The 25,767-nt window shown below is 32.5% G+C and overlaps 1 protein-coding gene across 1 annotated transcript; it reads left to right on the top strand.

The window, feature by feature from the left end:
* Window positions 1–23,197: 23,197 nt before the first annotated feature.
* On the top strand, window positions 23,198–23,988 carry LOC149248885 (transcription factor bHLH101-like). Its single transcript, XM_089456127.1, has 2 exons — window positions 23,198–23,479; window positions 23,596–23,988. Exons 1-2 carry the CDS (start codon window positions 23,198–23,200, stop codon window positions 23,986–23,988), a joined length of 675 nt encoding a protein of 224 aa, XP_089312253.1.
* Window positions 23,989–25,767: the final 1,779 nt, after the last annotated feature.

Raw genomic sequence — 25,767 nt, 5'->3', positions numbered from 1 at the left:
TTGATTTGCTTTGAATCTTAATGCTCTTTTATTTTTGGAATTAAGTTCAACTGGTGCATAACCATTTTTCAAATAGAAAATGAGATCTACATATTGGGATTCAGTGTCAATAAGACATACCTCTGGAACTTTTCACCTGTGTCGACTTCGGATGTATTCTAGGATGCACTAGCTACCAATCTGTAAAAACCTTGACCCATAACAATTTTAGAAGGTTTGATTTCAATGCCATATTCATGCAAAGGTGTGACAGAGTTGGCTCTTTTTTCACCTAGTTCTCTTTGAATTAGTAATTGTCTAATAGATGGGAATGGTACAATTACTTTTGTATGTGATTTTAAGAGAAAAAGCCTAAAATGTTTGATTGATTTGAAGACTACAAATGATTTCTTTTCAACTTCTGAGTAATTTAATTATGCTCCCTGTAATGTTGAACTGTAGAATGTACATGAGCTTCAACTTGTTCTTGATTCTTTTGAGTCAACACTACTTCATATGAGTGATTAGAGAAAAAGTTTATAAAAAAATTCTCTAGAATATTCAGGAGAACATAATGAAGGAGCACTGACAATAGCTTGTTTTATGGATTCAATATATGTTTCTCTACCTACCCCCATTTATAGTTTGTTTTCTTTTAATCATAGCTTGAAGGGGCATAATGATTTATGAGAATTCTAACAAAATATGTTTAACAAAAATTATTTTCACTAGCCTGGATGATTTCATTGAGTTTTTGTTATGAGGAAAAGGTATTTCAGAAATGGCCTTCTCCCTTTCAGAATCTATAGTAATCCCATCTTTTGTAAAATAAATCCTAAGAGTTTTCCTTCAGTTAAGGAAAAGAAAGATTTCTTAGGATTAAGTGATATCCCAAACCTTCTACATTATTCAAAGATACTTTTAAGTCATGAAGATGATTACTTCTCTCTTTAGAATAAATTTTGATATCATCTAAGCAAACAACTATTTATTTTTTAGTCATACCTTTGAATGTTATGTCCACGACTCTTTGAAATGTTGCTCCTGCATTTATCAAACCAAAGAGCATTTTAAGATATGCATATGTTCCCCATTTAGTTTTGAATGTTGTCTTCAACCTATCTATAGGATGAACAAGAACTTGGTTATAACTAGAAAACCATCTAAGAAATACATCAATTCAAAACCTGCGACTAACTGTAGGATTTGTTCCATAGGAAGCAAAGGAAAATTATCTCTCTAAGAGGCCCTACTTAAGTTTCAGAAATCTATACAAATTATAATATCACAATTCCTTTTTTCAATTGGATCAAGGTTTGATACCCATTTGGAATGTCTAACAGGAAAGGTGACTTTAGCCTTGAGCAATTTATTCAGTTTAGTTTTAATCTGTGACTCAATATTTGGGTGAATTTTTTTGAGCTTTTGTTGTACTAGTTTAACATTTGGAAACATTGGTATTGTATGTTGAATGATGGAAGTATCATAAGTTTTTAATTCATCATAACTCCAAGAAAACACATGTTTGTATATTCTTAATAAATGAAAAAAGGAAAGTATTTCATCAGGAGAGAGTCTAAGTCCTAAATTTATGTTTTGTGGGTTTTCCTTAGACCCTAAATTGATGAGTTCAAATTTTAAGGTACTACTTTGAAGTTTGCAATTAGTTGGTATTTTAAATATATCTTTCAAATCATATAAATATTCTAATTTAACCACATTTTTTGGTAATGAGTTTTCATATGAGGGCATATTAATATGTTTATCATGTTCATCCTCATGAATAATTTGATCGATGTATGTTCCTTCGAAATTAAGAAAACTGAGAATATCAACATCATCATTAAATGCTCTCTAATTAGTAATATTATTGGTGATAGAGGGTCTAAATAGAAATTCAATGGAAAACCTATCGAGACTAAATTCTTGAGGAGGAACGAGCATAGAAGCAATGCTGGATAATAAATCTACACTAGAATTTTGAATTCTAAGGATGGGAGATATATTAAATGCCAAAAAATGGGATGTTAGGTCTTGGATAAAATAATGATAATGCTTTAGGTTACTCGAAACAAAATGAATGTTATTTCTTACTTGTTTAGTAGCGATTTAAGAATCACCAAACACTTTTAGAAATTTCACATCAAGACTAATAGCCTTTTGTAGTCCTTGAACAACTTCTTCCTATTCAGCCATGTTATTGGTACATTCAAACTCTATTCTACAAGCAAGCATAGTTTTTTCTCCATTTGGATTTACTAATATAAAACGAGCTCTTGCACCACCATTGGACTTAGATTCATCAAAATAAAGTGTCCAAAAGAAATTGTCAGTTATTTATAGTTAATTCTGCAATACTTACAGATGTAGATGAGTCTGTTTGTGAAAAAAATTCAATCTGTAATGTAACAAAGTCAATAGAGAAAGGAGAAGATCTAGAAGGAAAACTGCCAAAGAAAAATTATGAAAAATAATTTCCCAAAATATTATTGGTAAAATCTACAGCCTCATTCTCTTCATCAAGATCAGTCACAATATATTTCATATGTTTCTCCCTATCACCTCTGATCTGATTAGGTTTACCATTATAAGGGAGCCAAAGATGAGACCAATTTATAGCAAAATAACCATGTGACATTTTAGACCAATCCACACTTAGAATAAGACCATAAAATTGAGGGATATCAACCACCAAAATAGCTATAATCTAAAACAACTTTGAATTGGACGATAGTCTAATTAATACTTCATTAATTTCTCCCAAAACTATAAGTTGTTTTCTATCAAGTTGAACTATTTGTGCCAAATATTTTTGGGGTTTTCATTTCATAGGAATACTGAATAAGGCATGATATTGGAAGAAGCACCTGAATCTACTATAAAATTATGAGCATTTTTATTGAAAAGTTCAAAAGTTAAAAGGAAAGGAGGTGTATGTGAATTATAACTATCTCCAATTAGAACTACATCAAAAGGATAGATCTTATCAGAAGGGATATGAGGAGACTTATTCTTTCCTTTAGAGACTTTAATAGTAATAGAAGTTCAAGGTAAAGGATAAGCAAAAACAACTTTCAATTCATTTCTTAATAATTTATGTTGTTTTCTTAATATACTAACCTCATATAAGGAAATATTATCCTTGAACTTCTTCATATCCTCAACTATGTTAAATTGAATAGCATATGAAACTATCAGGGCCTTTTATGTAAGGCAATTTGCAAGAGTGCTTCTAGGAATATTTGATGTGGACCTTGAATATTGATAAAAAGACTTTTTGGACGTACATTTTTCATTTGTTGAGCTGTTTATGTTTTTTTATTTCCTTTCCTTGTATCTACATGTCATTTACATTGAGTACTAACATGACGGGCCTCTTCCTCTTCTTCTTCATTTTCTGAAGTAGTAAGGATAAAATCCCATGGGCATTTTCTTCTATTACTTCTTCTTATTATGTTTCTTCTGCTTAAACTATTCCTTCCTCTTCGTCTTCTTCATATAAATCTATAGTAGATATCTGAGCAGCAGGTTGAGATTTAACAGGCCGATTTCCCTTTATCAGTCTAAAAGATCTTCTTGTTGAAGTTTCAGTTACTTGCTTCTTTAAATATACCATCTCATTGGAAATGGTTTTAAGGACTTTCTGTAAACCTTCTAAATACTAAAGATATTTTGAAGCTTTATTTTTATGTTCTTCTTTGGAAGTGGCCTTTTTGGATGGTTTTCATTCTTCAACAACAACTTTCTTCTCAAGAGATAATACCCTTTTCTCAACAACCAGAGCTTCTTTGTTATTATAACTGTCTACTGTCTTTTGAGCTATGTCAATGAACATGGTGATATTTGAAGGGAGGGCACTAATATACCATTCATCTGAACATCAACAACAAGTCAGGATGTTGTTGGGATACTATTCAAAAGTTTATTAAATCTCAAATTAAAATAGTTAATCTTCTAATTTGGTGAATCTTTGAGATTTGATAACTCAGAAATTAATGTTGCTATTACTTTATCATCCACAAATTTATCAAGGACATATTCTACAATTGTATCCCAATTAGAAATTGATCCAACAGGTAAATAAAAATACCAAGAACCCGTTGATCCTTAAAATGTCTAAGGAAATAATATACACACTACATCCTCTTCAGTAACTCCGTTAGGATTAATTTCCATCATAAAATTTTGTACACGTTCTTCCACAAGAAGCTCATTATCAAGATTAAATCTAGGTAGTCATTTCTCTTGATGCCTACAAAGAGGGTGCAAAGGAGGATTCATTTCAACTGCTCTTGGATTGTTTCATGCTTTTTTTTCCATTTTGGGAATAATAATATGATGAGTGTTTGATGAGGTAGATCCATAAGTAGATTTACTTGATGAAGTGGAAGTTGAAATATTGATAGTTGAAATAGTTGCCCCGACAACATTACTAACAAAAGTAGCATTGGTTGGTTAGGGAGAAGAAATATGAGTAGATGAAGTTGTCAATAGATGATAAGAAGGTGGTAAAGAAGGATGTGAAGTATTTTGAGAAGGAGTAGGAATAATATTAGGAGTATGGGGTGAACAAGATGAAATGTTCTCACTAGTCAATGAATCACCATCAGAGTTATGCTTATTATTCCTGTGAGTTGGTAGTGGGAATTCAAATGGTTTGACTCCAAGTTTCTCACTTTGGGATCTAGTAAGAACTCTAGTAGATCTCAGTGAATATGTAACACTACCTTCAGAAGGTTTAGGTTGAGTAAATTGTTCTACAAAAATGGAAAAAGAATTTCCTTTCTCTATGAGAGTTTGGAGTTCAAGAGCTCCAATTGGATTATCTAAAATAGGTGTATTTACTGAGGATTCACTAGTTGATTGTTTCACAAGTCTAGGATATTTGAAAGATGATTCAACAAATTCATATCTATAGTCAGATGATTTGCAATATCATGTAGAAGTTGGAGGATATTTTGAGGTGGATTGACTCTTAGGATGGCCTCTTGATTTAGAGTTAGATATTCTTTCCATTCTAGCACAAAAAATGTTGATGTTCTGAATTGACCTTATCAACATTCCCTTTTCTGTTTGGAATAGTGGCTCCGACTGGAATTATGGGACCTGTTTCACTTAAATAAAAATGTGTGGAATGAGATGAATGGTAAAAATATATATTAATAGATTTTAATATGTACTAACAACCAAATTACAACATACTACAACCTATTATAGCACACGAGTAAGCTGAGGACATATGTGCTAGAAATATGTCGTAACTAACACAATAATGTAGATTATTATGAAATCATGATATTAATTCGATCAAATGAAATTAATTTAATTAACTAGTTAATTAAATTAATTTGATTAAAGAATCACATATGATTAAAATATCATTGTTCACAATATAAAACAAATTTCAACAAAAGATGTCAATATTGATCATGAAATACTAGTTAGCATACATATATGTGAACAATATCATAAAACAATTCCTTTCAAAGCAAAGACAAAAGAAAATTGGATAATAGTACCCGATAAAGTGTAGCTCTGCTCATTTCGGAAATGCAAGTGGTTCAACTTATACTAAGGAAAACATAAAATACAATAGTACAATTAAAAATCCTTTCTTTTCGAAATTCAGAACCCCTTCTCCATCTTGGAGAGGTAATTTATAGCCTTAATACGAAAAGGATTATAACAAACTTTTCCTACAATCTCTCAATAGAAACAACAATAAAAGGCTAATGAGGAAATGGTTGTAACAACTTCGAAACTCAGGACAAAGGTTGTCTAATAGTGAGTTGTTGTAATCTGTAAATATCCATCAGAGTGGTAGCTTTGTGGGCTACCTAGGTTTAATCCTTATCTGAATTATAAAAATAGCAGTCTTTAGTGGTGACAACATCTAAGTGGGAATATTATATAGGCATCGGAGAACTAACCATTGGTTGTGAGGCTTAACTAGAAACTACCAGTGATTCTCAAGGTCAATTTTAGACAACTAATCGATCATTTCAACCATTTTTGTACTATATATGTTCCAACCAATATTTCAATAATGTCTTCGCATCTAGCAGTGAATCTTTGGAGCAGTTGGAAATAAGATTTGATTGTAACAATGTGTCATTAACTTCTTCAATGATAGAAATAGAAAGATCTCGGACTTGATTCACAATGGCTTCATCTTGATTTCCCACTCTCAGAAAATTATTATCTTTTCAGTTTCATCAATATTAAGTAGATTTTCCATTATACCTTCCTCACTTTCTTGCTAAGTTAGAGAATTAGTTAGTTTCTCATTCGCTTCTTCGAAGTAGTTCATCATATCAGACAACTATCCACAAGATATTTTGTTGCTTTACATTGATCCTGGATCAACATAAGCTTATTGTAAAATACCTTATGCTCATGTTTGAGAAAAGTATTTAACTCTTTAGGTTCTTTCTTAAATTTGGTCAGTTGGGGTCTGAAATGCAATTGCTCTATTTTCTTCTACATTTCTTTGCTTCAATCATGTTTTATTTGTACCTCCTTGTCATGTTGTAATTTCAAGGAATCAAATTTATGTTGTAGCTCTAATACTTTATTCTTCAATCATTCATTAATTTTATGTTTTTCAGTATTAAGATTTTGTTCCAATGAGATGATCTTCTCTTATTTTTCTTGAACGAGTTCTTCAACCTCTACAACTTTGTTAATGTTTGTCGAAGCATAGGCATCTATCAATTGAGTTATATTTCCTAACTCTTATGTTGGTATTTCAGAGGAACCTTTCCAAAGAACTTCAAAAGAAGAGAGCTTTCTAGGCACTAATGACTGAGGTTGATCCAATTTTCTCTTATTCCTTTCCCTTTTGACCAAATCCTTATGTTGAGGACTGTAGAAAATGTCTAAGGGTGGAATTTGTTCAATAATTAGAGTATCCTTTGAGGTGGGGAAAGAAGGAATGATCTCAATATCCTTCTAATCATGAATAAAGAACTTATTAATAATCTCCCCTAACCTCATATCTTGTTCAATATTCCTAGAATTACCCTGAACATAAACTTGTTATGAAGAAGTGACAATTGGTGAAACTATACTTTTTCCTTCAGCTTTTGGACTAAGATTCATACTAAACTCATTCCATGCCCCATTTAATTCAGGATTAAAAATCAATTTCTCAACCTGAGGTGGGGAATAAATTATAACAAACTATGGCTATCCTTAGGAGGAATCACTGACTGTGTAGAACTATTAGGTTGAGAAGTTGATACTAATGACTTCTCCTGAGGAAACTATAGAAAATTTAATGGGATATTGCCTATCCGAGAATTTCTCCATTGGACAAAATAATTTTTGTCCTCTACAACCAAGTTTTCATCCATTCTCCATAGTATTGTAGCATAAGAGGAGGACTATGAAAACAAGTGATATAACTTGTCTGCTTCATGGAAAAAATTTTGGAGTCTTTGACATTATACTAGTCCACTCTCCATAGTACATTCTAGTCGAGACTCTTGTCAATGTCAGACACCCATCTCACCAAATCAATTTCCTTCTACCCCTAGACTACTGATAAGACAAAGTTAATCAATAGGATGATCATGCATGTTTTTCACATGTGAAACTCTATCCATCTATGCACATGGGATGAGAGTCTCACCTATGTTTAACATAGCCATAACAAATCTATCCATACCTCAAGTGGTCACAAGCCTTTTCAAGTGTGAATGGGATTTCAACAATTAGGTCCCACTGATACCACATTTTCGATCCAAACATGAAAAATTTATCTTTTTTATTAATTGAATTTAGCCCATCTACTAGCAGGTTCATGATATCTTGATGGAATCCAATACTACGTATAAACAACACAATGATCTACACTAGGTGTCACACATGTTTTAAGTGGGAGACAAGATTTTTCTTTCATATGTAAAAATAATTTCTTCAAGGGGACTATAGGAATCTTACACTGTTACCAAGGCCATGGGTGACAATGGTTTTGAGCTAATTATCCCCCCATTCCTTAGAATGTACCCAATGTTCAATGTGGACCGCATTCCACCATATTTTCCACCATTGTTATACACTTCAGAAATTGTCGAGCAACTAACGCTAATAAATATCAACAAAATTGTATTAAATATGTTGCAAGTGATGAAACTATGGGCACATGGATTAAGAGAACTCACCAAAAGATTCTCAAAATATATAATTGTGTTAAAGTAGCCCAGCTCCTACTGTAAGGCAAGTGACTCACAAAGATCCAAGTTCAGAGAAGTTCCCCCAACTCATGGAGGCTCTCAAAGTGGATACCATTGCTTCGTTAGTGGAAGATATGATTCAAGTGGATATGGGTGGTCACCCACCTATTCCACTGGTTCATAACACAATTTTCTTATTTTGCCAGTTTTTCGCATTTTTGCATTTTCTTGGTCTTGGACTTTCGGAGCCATTTTGAGTCCCTAAAAATTTGTTTTTTTGGGAAACAGGTTCAAAAGAGGCACAAAAATCCATTATCCATAAAAAATTGTACTACCTGAAAGGTCCTATCAATCAAGTTATCATGCACACCAAACAAAGATCGTATGCCAAGGTTATGACCCTAAGAAGTTGATGTTCCAACTTAACCCATTCAGGACCATAAGCCATTGGCACTTCATCTCCTAGGGCTAGGTTTGTGGTTGTTTATGGCTTTTCATCGCTTCTTCATGATAAAAAATCATATGATTCTCATTTTAACACATGTCAGAAAGACCCATAGGCATCACATTTCTTCTGAGGAATAAACTAGCACCATTCGAACTAGTTTGTCTTCATTCTACATGTATATAGTTTCAAAAATTTCCATTTATTGATTGAATTCAAGTTTTATTGTATCTCTATTTTTTATATTTAAATATGTATTTCATATCATTCCCTTCATAAGTTATTATTAGAAAAGCACCTACAAAGAACAGGCCAAACCCTCTCTAAGTGGTTATTCACATTAGAGTTGAGGACGGATATTAATAGGATGTTTTCCACACTAAGTTATAGAGACATTAACATATTCAAGGAAGCAAAATAAGAAAATTTATTTATTGTAAAATATTCTAGGGCTTAAGAGGAGTAAAATATTCCTCAAACAAACATATGGTTCCTTTCTTGGGTATCTTTGTAGGAATTTAAAATGGTATATGTATGATGAATATGTTTCATTCATTAAAAATGGTTTTGCACATTTAAACATGGTCAAGATGGTAGATCAATTGAACATTCTTAAGATCAAGGAACATGAGAAAAACCTATACATACCAACACAAGTGCTCACTATAAGGTCTTTACCTTAGTATTTGGATATGGGTTCCATTAAGGTGTTTCACACACCATAATTAAGGATTCAAGCGTAGTCATGATAGGAGAAAATTGTCCTTAAGTCCTAGCTTTGAACAGGGGAGGGATGAAAGAACTCTAGGCACTAAACATAGCTTCTTAATCTCAAATGCTACAAAAACTTCTTTAAACCACCATATGAGAGGTTGGACGATTTATGGGGCCTTAAAAATCATCAAAAATCGGAAACAAGTCTATTATGATTTTATTGAGCTTTGCAATGTGAATATATTGGAACAACTACTTGATCCAACATATGGAAACATTTTAAGGTATATTTAAACTTTGAAGTGGGATATAGGTCCTCTATCTAGGCCTAGAGCATTTTATATATATTTTGAGTCATAAACATAGTTTACAAATTCGAAACATTATTGACCTAGAACATGAATCCTAGTTTTACTCAAATATACCACATACCATATGGATATAATGTGTGTAACCCCATGTTTAGACAATGTTACAGAATTATGACTTAATAAACCATATATCCTGAATTCATTTTCATTTCTTAAGTTTGTAAAATGAGCTTTTGACCATTTATGTTAAAACTATCCAAAAAGAAAAATAAAATAAAGTAAAATGGAAAAAACTTTTAAGTAATGGATCAAATTAATATGATCAAACAATCATATTTTATTATTATGATCATGTGAATGATGATCACTATTTTTCGTATGAATTCAAGGTTCCTCCACCACATCACATATCACCCATAAAAAGTAGGCATGTGTTGTAGTGTTTGTACAATAAATCAACACACATTATATTTAAGATAAAGAGATATTGGAAAAAAACATATCCACTTTCATCCCTGATGAGAGGATTTGAGCCATGCACATGAAAAGAAAAATGATCCCTTCTATGGAGCATGTCAAGGACCCCATTTTTTCCATGAATTTCCTCCATATACGAGTAACTTTTCTTTCCATTGGGCATCCTTTCATTCTTTAAAAATATTATTATTTTGGTTTTTCCTATTTCCATACATTTCCTTACTTTTCCTTTGAATGGAATAGGGTTATAGATGAAGGATTATATTTAAGGCTTGGGTTTTAATAGCTTTGTTTCATTACCTTTTACTATTATCTATAAAAACCATTAGATCTAGGAATTTTACATCCTTATTTGGAAGTTCTAATAAGAATAAAGGGGAAAACAATAAAATAAATATTAAACCTTCTCAATCTCAAGCACCATTAACAATGCCTAGAAGCATTGATAAAATCCTTTTTAATGGAATTCTTCACATTTCAGTTAAATAAGAATGCAATTTTTGGGTCTTAGGAATCATGGGTGGGTGTTGAGTGTATAAAAATTAATGAGGGAGCTAAACAAATTCATTTAGGCCTAAACAAATTTTCCCTAGAATCTGGATCCTTGGATGATTGATCTAACATGGAAATCTAACCTCTTTTGGTTATCAATAACTTACAGTGGTTCCATGGTTGTCCTCAATACATTAGATGTGCATCAACAATTTGTGCAAAGGTATAACCATGGTCATAGGAGGACAGTAGTGGGAATTGCGACCTAAATGATGTTTGTTAATATAAATTTCCTTAAATAACACCTAAAATCCACAAAAACATTTCATTTGTTGGGAATATTTTGACTATGGATAGTTTTAAAAGGGATATAGTGTTTCTAGTCACAATGATGGGGATTCACAACTAGACAGTCATTAGGTAAGTATATAAGAGTGTTGTTCACTTAGAAAAGCATATTTGGCTCAAGCATAATGATAGATGTATTGTAACACCACAAAAACTTTCTACTTGACCTTTGGCAGCTATGCTAGATATGATTACCAGTAATTAGTTTTGGCAATCAATGATGGCCTTAAGGGACAAGACCAAGGTTTAAAAAAATATGAATTTTGTTTTACATGAATGTAAATATTATAGTATTTAAGTGTTATGAAACAAGCCTCCATCCGTGACACATGCACTTACTATCAAGTATTTGAACCCCAAGATGTATTAGAGATGCCACCGGGAAATTTTGCATAGAGCTAGTGGAATAAGGAGCCTTTACTATGATTAGGAGATGGGTAGGGTCCTAATGTGAAAGAGTTATTTTTGATGCATTGGTAATAAAATAGGTTCTAATGCTGAACCATAATGAAGGTTTGCATAACTGTGAATTTATGTAATAAAAAAGGGTGTTTTCTTGTAAATTTGGAATGCTTTGCTGGGATGGTACCTTTTGTTCTATGTGTTGGATGAGTTGACTATCTTGTCTTCACATTTGTATTTACATACCTTGTGGTTCTTGATACTTAAACAAATGCACCCATTTTTCCAACTCGCTATCCTTATCTCCACTTTCAGTGATTCTTTTAAATATGATCCATATGTTCATTACTAATAAAATAACAAATACTTTAGATCTCTTTTTGAATGTGCTAAATATATTCACCTTCTTCATTAAAAAAATATTATTTTAAAACTATTTACTAATGTTTATTTTTACACATATCATAATTTTAAAATATATAAAATATTTATTTATTATCTATCTTTTTATTGTAATCTTTATATATTAAAAAATTTATATGGTGTACAAGTAAGAATAAGAACCTGAAAACTAAAAAAAAATGATTGATTATGTTAAAACCTTCAAACATGTGCTTAACATTTGATCTTGATAATTTAGGTTTTCACAACTTTCTCTATTTTAAAAATAAATATTACAACCAAAAACTAATTAGTGTCTACAACTAAACAAATTTATTTCTAAATATTTCATCATAAATGATATGAAATTAATGCCTTAATAACATATGAATTATATAAAGTTGCAAACCACTTTTAAAATAATGTATTTTTTTTTTAAATTTATTTAAATTTTCTATAAATAAAAGATACATATTCTATATATCATCTTATATTTCTTAATTAATCATTTTTTCAAAATCATCATTATAATGAATCTCGGGTAGCATTATTCATCACTCCAAAATAAGTTTTGTTAATGACAATAAAAGTAAACTATTACAAGAATTTGACCTGAGGAATATTTGACATATATATCATGCTTTATGCATTGAGATAGAGAGGGAAGACAACAACACATTACATCGATCAATAAAAGTAAGTATACACATAAACTTATTAAAGGATTCAACATACATGAGTGTAGACCATTATGTAATTCATTAAAATAGCATCTTAAGATTTATCCCAATGAATATACATCAGCAGTGAATAATACCCTATATGAACATATTGAGAGAGTTTTAAGCTACTTAACCATAATGATAGCTCTTATTAGTCCTTGCCTGGGACTATTAGGGATCGATAGAGTGTTGAATGCATATTAATCTTTTGTTTGACCAGAAATATTTATCTGCAACGAAGCTTTAACCAAAGTTTTAGTATAAAGAATTAATATAATATGTATTAAATTACTTTTTATTGGTCCATAATTTTTGGGCCTTATTGCAAGCCTCACGCATCCCAGTGCAATGTATTTTTGGTTACCCTAAAGTTTTCATTCATGCATCAATGAAAACTTTGGATATTTCAACATTTGCTGGCTCGCTGATAAAAGTATCCTTGGATATCTAGACTTTGGTTGGTTGGGAGATAATTGCGAAGTTTGGATAAACATTTATGTGAGTTCAAAAAAATAACAAACCTTAATATCTCAAATTTTGGATATCTCAACTTTTTGGCTATCAAAACCATTTCCACGACATTGGCACCTGGATGGCTAGTTGTCTCACTGCTTAACTACTTCCACGACGTTGGCACCTAGCTGGCTAGCTGTCTCAGTGCCTTCATTGCCTGATTGCTTTTTTTGTCACTTGGCCGACATTATGTATGCCACTAAAACACAATGATGTTAAGACTTTAGACCATGATCCCTTCCCATTTAACACAGCTTCCATTTAACTGCTATTGCAAACTAAAATTAGTATGTCGCCACTGAAAGTCTATCTGGATTCCCATTTATACGCAACTTCCCATTTGGCCGCTGATGAAGGTATGTTGTTTCTTCCCTTTTAGCTGCTACTGCAAACTAAAATTAGTATGATGTTGTTGAAAGTCTATCTGGATTCACATTTATACACAGCTTCCCATTTAGCTATTGTTGCAAACTTAAAGTATGTTCTTACATATATCTTCCAATTTATTTGCCCATTTAGACATTTATGGATTGTCCCTGTTACAAGTTGAGGGTATGCTCTTACATATATGGATCATTTTCTAGATCTTTAAATGAATCAAAAGAATAAACAATAAAAGGTCAACAACATGTTAATTACAACGTATTGATATTTTCCATATACAGATATTTTCCAATTTTAAAATGATAGAATTGATATTTTATGCCCTAATATAGATGTCCTTTATCAAATATAGATTCCTTCATTTAACGCAATATTTCAATGGTTGTTAGCAATAAATGCTTAAATTCTCTTTCAACCATCATTATACAGAAATACTTACAAAACAAGGGAGGTTGTGGATGATGTTATCTACTATAAGTAGACAACCATATCCTTCAATGGGATGTCAACACAGTCTTTTGCATTAAGAACTTCCAAAATGAGGCAATGGCATCAACATGGTCCTTTATCAAATATAGATTCCTTCATTTAACATGATCTTTCAATGATTGTTAGCGAGAAATGCTTAAATTATCTTTCAGCCATCATTATACAAAAATACTTACAAAACAAGGGAGGTTGTGGATGATGTTACCACTAGAAGTAGACAACCATATCCTTCAATGGGATGTCAATACAGTCTATTGCATTAAGAACTTCCAAAATGAGGCAATGGCATCAACATGTTCCTTAAAAGAAAGGTTTCCACAAAATCTCAATTACTTTTATCTTTCACACAAAAGTAATGAATAATATAAATTTCCACAAAAGTCATGAATAATATTCTTGTTATAAGAAAAATGAATGAATTAGGGAGATAGATTTAACCCAAAGGTCGGAGCTTGGCTCTGTCGTAGTGGGTGTCTCCCACTAGACCTTTGTACATAGAATTATACATAGCATTACTAAGATTGATAACATGCCTTCTCTATTTCAGGAGAAGGCGCAATCTTTGCATCACTCAACCATTAGATATCAGTTGCATTCTTATTTGCATTTTTAGGCCAGACAACATAAGTTCTCAATTGAGGCCTATGGAAATCTATTGGAATGCATACTTTCTCACCAAGATATCCAAGTCCTCTGCAATAACAGAGGGCAGTAATGCTTTGTGAATGGCCTAGTGGAATTTATGTTTAGTGCTACTACTAGCTCGTCTCTAATTGGAGCATTCTTATTACTGAAATTATGACTAATCAAATTTACCTACTACCCAAACTATTATTGATCAACTTTTTTTTAGAAACAGAGTAAAATAAATTGAATTAAGAGGATAGACATTTACCTAAATAAGTTGAGAAGATAATATATGTCACCTTCATGTTGACTTTCATGTTGTTTCTATTTCCCTGATTGCTACTTTCTCTTCTTCATGTGTTACGTTGTTAATGCTCAAGTCTCCATTGTATAATTTACATGGGGAAATGCCATCCTTTATAACAATAATTTCATTTATGAAAAGGGATGAAAGGTTTTTCTTTTGGTACTAGTTTTCTATGCAGAGAACGATGAGAAAATAGACTAGCTTCAGCCGGCCCTGGCCTCCCAGAATTGATTCAATCATGAAATAAAGGCATAATTGATTCAATCATTGAAATAAAGGTAGTGTTGTTGTTGGCATTACATTTAAGCTAGAAATCCTATGATGAAGGCACCGCCATTGAAATAACATCCAAGCTGGAAAGCCTATGACGAAGGCACCGCCATTAAAATAAAGGCGACATTGTTGTTTGTTTGTTTAGGCGCATTGGGAATTACTTGGAACCACAACTATGTGGAGTGCATGCATGCAGTAAGTTTCTAGAATTGTCATTTGTTCCAATGTCGTGTCCTTTTATTCTACTATTTTAAGAGAGTAATTCAGAATTAACTCTTATTTGATGATTTGATCAACTTAAACCTGAATAGACGCATGTATTAAATGTTGAATATTAATATTATTATATATTTTCGATATATAACATATATTTTGTAAATTGTTTCAAAAATAGAAAAAATAAATTTTTATTATTAAAATTTTTAATATTGAGATATGGTTTAGATCATGTTGTTTTATAGAGTTTTCTTATATATTTAATATATAGTTGTTAATTTGTTATGTTTAATATATCTATTACTATATCATTATTTTAAATTACATCTGGGTTGAACCACAAGGCGCAACGCTCGAGGAATTTGGGCGTAAGCCTAAAAATTAGGAACAAAATTCTCATCACGCCTAAGTAAAGTTAGGAATAGAATTTTGCAAGCGCTTGCACTGCAATTTATTTTCTGTAGTTGTTGTTTTGGTACCTTCTTTCTTTCTATCTTTTTAATACCGAATACTGTAAAGTATATCTCTTATCGAAAATTTTCATTTCCTCATTCTCCTATCAATTTGGCAGGGACTACTACTACTTGCAGTCCTTGTTATACTTAGTTAGTTCATCATTAAGCAATCTAAAAGAGATTAGGAGATTAGGCAGCATCCAAGAGAGTTATTAGATACCTAAAGCACTAAGAAACATGAAAGTGATTAGACAATATCCAAGAGAGTCATTAGATAACTAAAAGAAAGTATTGATGTAGTTATTAAAGACGCTATATTTTTTTGAATATTGACATAGAAAAATCACTATTGAAGATGGATTTAGTATACATTAAGGCATTGTTTACTAGAGGAAAAGAGAAGTACCTTACTATTTCATGTCCTATATTGAAGCGAATTACAAAGCATTATGCAGTGCTATCTCACTTGAAGAAATTTGGCTATAATGAATTCTTGACGACATGGAGGGAGAAGTAGAGTAGCTATATCTATGAAGCAGGATAAAAAAATCTAAATAAAGTTGTACCTTAACATCATTTTGTAATAGAAAATATTTATTTCAATGAAATTGGATTTGGAAAATATTTTTAAAGAAAAAATTTAATAAAAAAAAAGTAGCTTTTGTTGTTCTATAATACAAATAAGAACATGCTTGATCTATTTACTAGAACTTTATAATATTTAGAAATAAATTAGATTTCTTTTGATTTGGTGACTATGGAGTCAACAATTGGGTAAGACTCATACTTGTGTGACATGGGGTCAATTCTAACTACTAACATTGTAACATGTAGGTGAAACCACAACTACACAAACACATTGTTCATGGGCTAGTCACATTTTTTATATAATACTTGATAGCACAACCACCTTTCATATAATATATTACATACTTTACATAATATTTCATAACACAACATCACCATTGAGTTACTCATAAGGACTCTAATCTGATTAGGGCGGGGATACTCTACCAATACCTCAAGATAGCTTCATAGCTCTAAGTTAAGCCGTCAAGAAAATCGAACCTTTTGCAAAATTTTTGTTTTTTGGGCATTCGACCATTAAATATAGTTCCTTGGGACAAAATAAACTAAATTATATGAAAACGATTTCTCTTTCGAATAAAATATTAAAATTGATAAATAAATGTATAACTAACAATTTATAAAATAATTTAAAATATGTCAGGTAAATAACATTATAAACTTAAATAAATCGTACTTTTAAAAGCGGCTTCATACTCAAGTTATCCCTATTTAATTTAGTAAAAGATTTCCCATCAATTTCTATGTAAATTCTTTTATATTGAACTGAAAAGTTCAAAGACGGAGCATAAAAATCAGCCATCCACAACAAACCATAAACGAAGGACTCTTTCTTCCTTGCACATAACAACTCACGACATAATCATCACATTAAGAAAAACCCCTAAAAAAAATACAGGAAGAGGAACTTCTCTTTACTACGCCCCGGCTAAAGAGAAAGTATTTAAAAAAACAATAAAAATAAAGGGAAACAACCCGTTCATTCTACGGTAGAGCGACAACCCAGCAAAACACATATCAGGAAAAATAGCATTCACACTGTCATTTTAAGCAGCCGGTAGGAGCGACAGCTGGACAATAAAAGATTTGTAATTATACAACATTGCCATTTTTCTGATAACGTTCAGAACAAATAAGAAAACAACAAATCACCAAAAGAGGGTCACACGCAGTCCGTAACTAAGAGAGAATCAGGAAACTGAGCATGCTGCATTTGCGGCTCTTGGCACGGTGAATCTACCCGTTCTGCCATGGAATATTATAACCTCAATGGGGTCGGCGATAGATTATTATAGAATTATTCATGAATGATACGACTGGGTTATCTAAGTTTATCCATGTCCTAATCCATATAAAACTCTTTGATTCCTCCGTTTCAATATTATATCTATTTCGTCGTACGAAATTCGTTGAAACTATAATTTTGGTGGGAAAAAATGTCAAAACAACAAACATGTGTTCTCCACATATGCTGTGTATGACAACAAAATTTTGGTTTACCAAATATGCCCGTGCTGGACAGAAGAAAAGCTCGTGAGGTCACGGGCTAACCACGCAGAAGTTGAAGTAAGGCAAGTCTCCGGGTTTGTTGGTTGATAATAGGGTTGATGCATCATGCGATACCTCAAATCTGTTTATAATGTTTTTTGGGATGAATAACTACATTTTTATGGAATCTGTAATTTTCATACTTGGATCTTAGTTACTGGTTTGGAAAGTTTACTAATACTGGTTTATTTTATTAACAGCTGGAAGTTTTGGTGTAACTGTAAACCTCTAGTATCAGAGCCTAGACCTAGGTTAGACTCTCCAGCTGCTGCCTAGACCTAGGTTAGACTCCCCAGCTGCTTTTTGAGGGGACCTTTGGAAGAATCACCTTCCCACCTCTATTGAATCTATAATTTCCACACTTTTTGAAAGGAGTGTTGGAAGAATCACATTCCCACCTGTATTGAATCTATAATTTCCACACTAGAAATTGATGTAACACAAACCTCTGGTATTAGAGCCTAGACCCAGATTAGACTCTCCATCTTTTTTTAGAAGAGTGTTGGAAAAATAATCACACCTCCATAGACTCCCCACCTACTTACTCCCCATCTTCTTTTATGAAAAGTATTAGAAAAATCACCACACCTCTATAGAATCTGTAATTTCCAAACTAGAAATCCTAATTACCATTTAAAAAGTTTACCCGCTTACCGTTTAAAAAGTTTACCCGCTTACCGGACCTACCTACATTTTAGTGTAACGGAAAACCTCTTCAGTTTTTCACCTCGTGTGTCAAAGCCTTCAGATTTATAATGTTTCATCATCTCATGTGTGAATGGAAGGCTGCGTGAGGAATCTCCTGGGCCAAGCCTCAAACTTATTCACTATGTTAATCCAATCAAATTAGCTGATGCGTTTCAGTACATGATGCCATAGTTACCAAGTTCGAATTCGAATTCGGATTCGAATTCGATACGATAGGATAAAAATTCGGAAGAAAAAAATTCAATTCGGAGGAAATTCGGCACTATACATCTTTTATATATATATATATATATATACACACACATCATTTATATATATATATATATATATAACTTAAATACTTTTCGTTCATTTTCTTTCCATTTATTTTGAAATTTAAATAAATTTAATCAATATAATATACAAAACTAAAAAATATATCCGTATTTAGTTTCTGATTTTATTTTAAAATCCTTTTTATAGTTAAGATATTTAAAAATTAAATATTTAAAACTTATTTTTTTTAAATTCCTTTTAACAAAAATATATATCGAAAAATCAATTCTTAACATAAATATATATAAAAAAATCAATTAGTTTTTAGTCAACTTCAAAATTTTCTTTTCTACTTATCTCAGCGTTTTAAACCATTAAAGGAAACATTAAAATTTTGAAATCTGAAAATTTCAGGTTGCCATTAGTTTCCATTTTACCTCTTATCTTGTTTCCATTGACATATATTTTGTCTAAATTTTAAAATCTTGGTAAATTTCCGTCGCCATTAGTTTCCATTTTATCTGCTATCCTGCCTTTATTGGCATCAGTTTCCATTTTACATTAGTTTCTATTTTACTGCTCTCTTGCCTCCATTAACATCTATTTTCAGTTTAAAAATAATTACATTTACCATTGGAGACACTTGAGATTTTTTTGTTTATTCTAATTAAGCTTGCATTTTATGTAACCAGCAAGTAATAGTAAGTAATACTAATCTACAAAAAATACTCCAAGATATAATAGGAATAGTCTGATTAGAAATGCATGCTCTCACATTATGCAGCGATTCAATAGTAAGTAATAATAATATGCAAAAACAATAGTCGAGAAATAATAGGATGAGTCTGATTAGGAATGCACACTCTCACAGGGTGAAGCGAATATGAACCGGATCGAATTTTTATCGAACTATTTGAAATACGAATCGAACTCACGAATTTCCGTATTTTTTCCACCGATTCGGACGTATTTGGTAACTATCCATGATGCATGATAAACGGAAGAATATCCAATGTTCTCGGACACGTTTCAATATTAATATGTGGACAAGCCTAGCTGCTTGTCTCCGGGACTTAACAACAATCCGAAGGCAGAAACGGTTTCTGATAAAGGATATTCATTTGTACATTATATTTGGTTTCTGCTGTACTTTTCTTTCGAGTAGTATCCAACCCAATTATAGAAGAGAAGTTACCTCAAGGGTTGGAATTTGACGGGCATTTTGCCCGTCATGAGGCATTTCACTAGTAAAATATGTTTTAAATTTTTAAATGACCGTTTAAGGTGAAGTGTTCTGAAATGTGAAGAATGTATTTTGGACGGGTTAATTTTTTTGAAAACTGTTATTAATACTTTATCTCGCACCATTCCATTAGTCGAAGATTTTTTCTCTGGGAAAGGATATACTATAGTCTCAGGATGGTAATATTGATGAAATATGGAATGGTCTGGTCAACAAACCAACATTAATTTGGAATCTTTCCCTGGACGATTTTTGGGATCTGTGCATGGTCTCCCTATCTTTCCTCTTTCATCTTCGGATTCCAACAGTAGCAAACCCAACGAATGTGGGCTTGTTTTCTTTGTACAATCGAGTTCATGAATCAATCTATGTCGTTGCGTGTAATGGTAGAATTCTTCAATTCTTTGATCATTGGAGACTGTAAAACTATTGACACGCTGCATGATAGTTTGATTAGAAAAAACTTTTTCAAACTAATTGGCCTCTGAAGATAATGTACCTGGTCCCTTGCAGAAATCTTGCAACACAAAATCTGTTGAAGAATCACATGGAGGCAAAATCAGACTACAGTCTAGAGACGATAGCTCGTTCAAATCTGGCAAATTTTTGGCTAAAAGCGCTACATCTGCTCCAAGATAATAGTAAGATGGAGATCTCCAAGATAATAGTAAGATGGAGATCTCTCCAATGCTAACGACGACAAAGATATGGTAAAAATTCTACTTTCTTGAAAAAATTAAGGACATTTTGCCCGATAAAATGCCCTATGATTGGAAAAATTGCCAAATTCCAACCTTGTTGAAGGAAAACAGTGGCGCACGAGAGAATAGAATGAAGTGGTGGTTGTATGCAAGTTGGGTTTCGAACTTTCCATGAAACCAGGTTTGTTATAAACATAGCCCTGAAACCAAATGCTAATATAGTAGAGGCATTTTGTATGAGTCTGAAGATTCTGTGTGCAGGGGTGGGTTCTTAGTATCAAGAAGTAAAACAATCGACCCAAATTAATATCATTATTGATGGAATTTCTTGTTCCATGAATTCTTTGGGTTTTTTTTAATATTCTATTGACTCCATTGCTTATGTGTGCATTTACTTATAATTTACCTATCCATTATCATTGTTGCCCTTAATTATTGGTTTTGACAAATCCAATCTATGGAATGTTTGGATCATAGATTTGAATTACTACAAATTTAATTCGTATATTTTTCATGCTTAGAAGAAGGGAACTATCCACAATGATTTCTATCATCTTTTAACAAATTTTTGTCTTTGCACATTGTGGGAAACAGTGAAGCCCTCTATAACTATTGTAGACTCGATCACCTCACTAATCATGGCACACACATTGCTTTAAATACAATTGCAGGACAACTCTGTTGTAGAAATTCCACTTTGCAATGCTTGGATATATGCTTCACATTTATTTTTCCAAGGACGACTCTATTGCTTGATCACCTCACTAATCATGGGACACCCATTGCTTTAAATACAATTGCGTGTTGTAGAAATTCTACTTTGCAATGCTTGGATATATGCCTTCACATTTATTTTTCCAAGGACGAACCTTGTTCGAGTTCTCAATTTCTGATGGCCTCAATATTCAAGTACTCATTCTTTTATAAGTATATAGATATATATCAAATTTTTATAATCTCATACCGTAAAATAATTAGTTATAGTTGTTCTACCATATTCTCGCAGATTTTTTAGCTTGCACTTTATTGGTAAATGGAGAGTGGAACACTTTACAATTGTTGCAGACTTTGTTTCTTAATCATCTCTCTAATCATGAATACTAATATTCTTATAAATAATTGTAAAATAACTTTGTTTCAAAAATTCTATTTTGCAAGCTTTGGTTATACTTCTCCACGTTTACTTTTGCAATAGTGAACCTTATTTCAATTTTCTATTTATGCTAGGCCACTTTTTCATTGGTAAACCTAGTTTAAGTTCTCAATTTATGGTAAGCTACAACATTCATAGACCCATGCTTCTATATATATAGAGATAGATATTGATTTTTGATAATTCAATATCGGTAAAAAAAAATTAATCACCATAATTGGTGAATAATTTAGGGCTCATTATCCATCTTTTTTTCCATTTGAAAACATTGTGAATAGATTTATTGTTAGTAAATATATTATGAGTTGAACCCAAACAAAAATGGGTAACTCACGCAAACCCCACTACATCAGTCATCCACCATCCCTCACATCTCAGTCTTGACTACTCGAGCTACTGAGTTGTTAATATTGGAAACATTGATTGCCATCTTGAGATCAAAATTGTGCACTTTGGCTTCTTGTTATTGTGTCACATTTATCTCTTTGGTGTTGAAGAAATCAATTGTAAACAAAATAATGTAGATTTACAATAATAATGTAGATATGTTACCTTGGGATTTTTTTTTGACAAAACCATCTAGAAATTGCTTTGTTTGGCTCTTTTTATGCTTTGGCAATTATTACAAATAGAAGCTATAAATTTGTGTGTGTATATATATATATATATATATAATGTATTTTTACTCCTAGGCTTCACATTCTTAGTCTTTCTCTATTTGATTTTGTGCCACAAGTATTGTAAGCTTTCAATTTTTCACAGGTAAATCTATTTAGGCTGTTTTTGATTTGTTGATGTGACTTGAGGTGCATGTTACATATGAATGTTCTAGCATGTCCAGGTCAAGGACAACCAGTTATGGAGATTTTATTGTTATTGTTCATGAAATTTCAAACTAAAATTCATGATTCAAATAAATCTTTTCTATGTTATGGTCATTTTGTTTCTTTGCTTATAATAAATATGTGAAAATTTTTAACATCGCTGTAATATTGAAGGGTAATATTTTAATCAAATCTTCATTGGTGAAGGGGTTAATTTATTATTAAGACATCACTCTTGAAAGGAAAATTTTTAAACATAAAGTTTTATCTTATCTGACGAGTAAAGAGGAATCCAAATTCCAATCTTAGTTACCTCCACTAGAGTCGTTCGAGTGTTAGGTTCTTTTTCTCAACTGAATAAATCGCTTAGAGCAACTCTCAAAGTACATAAACTTGCCTGAGAGATCGCTTAGAGCAACTCTCAAAGTACATAATCTTGCCTGAGATTTCGAGTGTCAGGTTATCATGGATGACTGCGGCTACGGGAGAGAGGGTCTTCAATTTTTTAGGGTTTCCTCTAGCCCACTAGAATACGGTGCTCAGTTATTGCACTCTGTTGATAATGCTATCTGCAATTCTTATCATCTCGAGAAAATCACTGAGAAAGGATCGGGCTGCAATAAGAGCGAGGACATTGCCGTGAAAAAGCTTTTTCGTAACCCGAAAGAGCGACACAGCCCCCAGAAATTGAATGCTATTTATGCAAAGCTTCAAGCCATACTTCCACATTCCAATACTGAAACACAGGTAAACAATATAATGTCCGGTGCAAATGATGTTGATTTTTTTATGGGCGTGTGCTAGTGACTATCTTCTTTTATTTTTGCTAAAAAAGAGTTGAATATCTCCTTCAAATTTTACAGAAACAAATTAGCAAGCCCGCCATTGTACGTGGAGCTTTAAAGTGCATTTCTCAACTGCGACGACAGATCCAGACACTTTCCAGGCAACGAGACAAATTCATGACCCTCAAAAGCATCTCTGAACGGGCATTAAAAGCCTCTGATACCTCCAGAATGTTGATAGATGAAGTAAATTTCAATAAATCCACACATGCAATTTCGACCGAAGTGAGGATTTTTGCTGCGGCACCGGTTCTGCTAGTAACAATTCAGACAGCAGAGGCAGATCAAGTCCTTTTGTCTAGGCTATTTTTGTTATTCGAAGAAGAGAAATTAGATGCTATCGACGCTTCTACTTTCGTCTCCGGTGACAAGGCCTGGCATAGTATACAGGTTAAGGTAGGAATTATATGAATGTAGTCCGTCATTTACATGTAATTCGTTGAATTGTTCTGTAATGCTCAGGTTTCATTAATTTCGTTTACTATCATCAGGCCATGGAATCTAGCTCGAGGTTCGATACAAGCGCTATACGTTTCAAGATTCTGCATTTAAGCGAACAAAGAGGTGTTCCTTCTCTGAAGTAATCCTCACGTTGCTAGCAAGCCTGAAATTTTCCGTCTGGAATTTGCATCTAAAATCAATTGCAACGATTGACGGAGAAAAAAGCATGTGAGGAGAGCATGGCTTATAATTTTAGGGGCTAGCTTGGTGCTTGTTTCAAGCATTGTCTCATGGAATTATTGTATAATAACGTCGTTCAATCATGAGCAGATGGCCTCTTCGCAAAATGTTTTAGCGTCATAGTGTCCAAATGAGGTATTACAATGCCTATAAGAAAACGTTCTAAAAAATTAATTCTTCCTGTAAAATGAAAAATTTCGAACTTTGTTTGATTCAGTGTGTTCGATAGATTTTTTTCAAAAACACAAAACCCAATAATAGGAAAACGTTGTTAAAAACTTGGCAATGCACAGTAACAGCAACAAAGTTGGAATGTTGTTTTAACTCTCGAACATTTTGTATTTACTAGCAATGTTTCAATACAGTAAAAAAATGCTTTCCTTCCATTAATAAAAAGAGTATATTCTCTTAACTTCCATACAAATGTTGCCCGTTTGTGACAGTATCTCTTTTCCCATATAATTTATAAAAAGCTTTCATTAACACCCATATCAAAATCATTGTTTGCAGATTTTCCCTATCTTATTTATTTAAGAGTAGCTATCTTCTATTTATGCACAAAAATAGTAATGAGTTCCCTAATCAATATTGTTTACAACAATTCTCCACCCTATTAAGGAATATCTTTTACCAACAAAATTCTATGGTAAAATCCTAATTTGTGTTAATACACCCTGCATTCATGAGTCTGTCCTGAACATATGCCGCATAATAATACTTACTTGTTTCTGAGTCGATTCCCCTCTTTGAAAGTAGATCAACAATCATATTTTGTTCTCTGTAGATATGTGTGTATGTAATGCTCTGAAAGGAGTGTTCCAAAATCGTGATGTGTGTCATCTAATTTGACAAAAATGTGGGTTGAAATGAGTGTAATATTTGATGCAGTCTATAATACTCTTGGCATCACCATGTACATAAATTTTATCAACCATTTTGTGAAGTTGAGAACGCCCCAGAGCACAATGATCTCAACTCTACTATATGTCCTGCTTCCTCCCTGCCACCAGAAATGATAGATGTGCCCTGACTCTAGTATAAAGACCACCACATCCACACCTTCTTTGTTGGCTAGCCCCGTCCAAAAAAACCCCTGGGGTAAATCCCCTTAATGTTTTGTGTAAATTCTTCCTTGCTTTTATCACAAACTTCTTTGCACCAATCTCATAGAAATAATTGATGGCCTTTAAAACCACCTTCCAAAGCACCGGTTTCGTATGTTCAAATGACCAAGAATTTCGACTTCTCCATTTGGTCGAGATGACATAGAAGGGGAGAGAGTGGTAATCATGCATGTCCTTAGACCATGTGAGAAAGCAGTTTTCGAGAGAAATATGTGTTGTGTTTTCTCTTTGAGGTTTCTGCGAGTCTCATGTTTGTGTAGATTTTCTTCCGGATCCATCGCATTCAATTTCTTTTAGATCGACGTTTCAAACCAACAACGGTGGTTCATCTTCAGGATGTGAAAGAATTAATTGCAAGATTGCTCTTATTTGTCAAATATATATA

This window comes from Pinus tabuliformis, chromosome 7 (genome assembly GCF_031772625.1).
Source record: "Pinus tabuliformis cultivar Carrire ecotype Pingquan chromosome 7, CPIR1, whole genome shotgun sequence".
Lineage (NCBI taxonomy): Eukaryota > Viridiplantae > Streptophyta > Pinopsida > Pinales > Pinaceae > Pinus > Pinus tabuliformis.
This window is presented reverse-complemented; position numbering and strand designations above follow the sequence as displayed.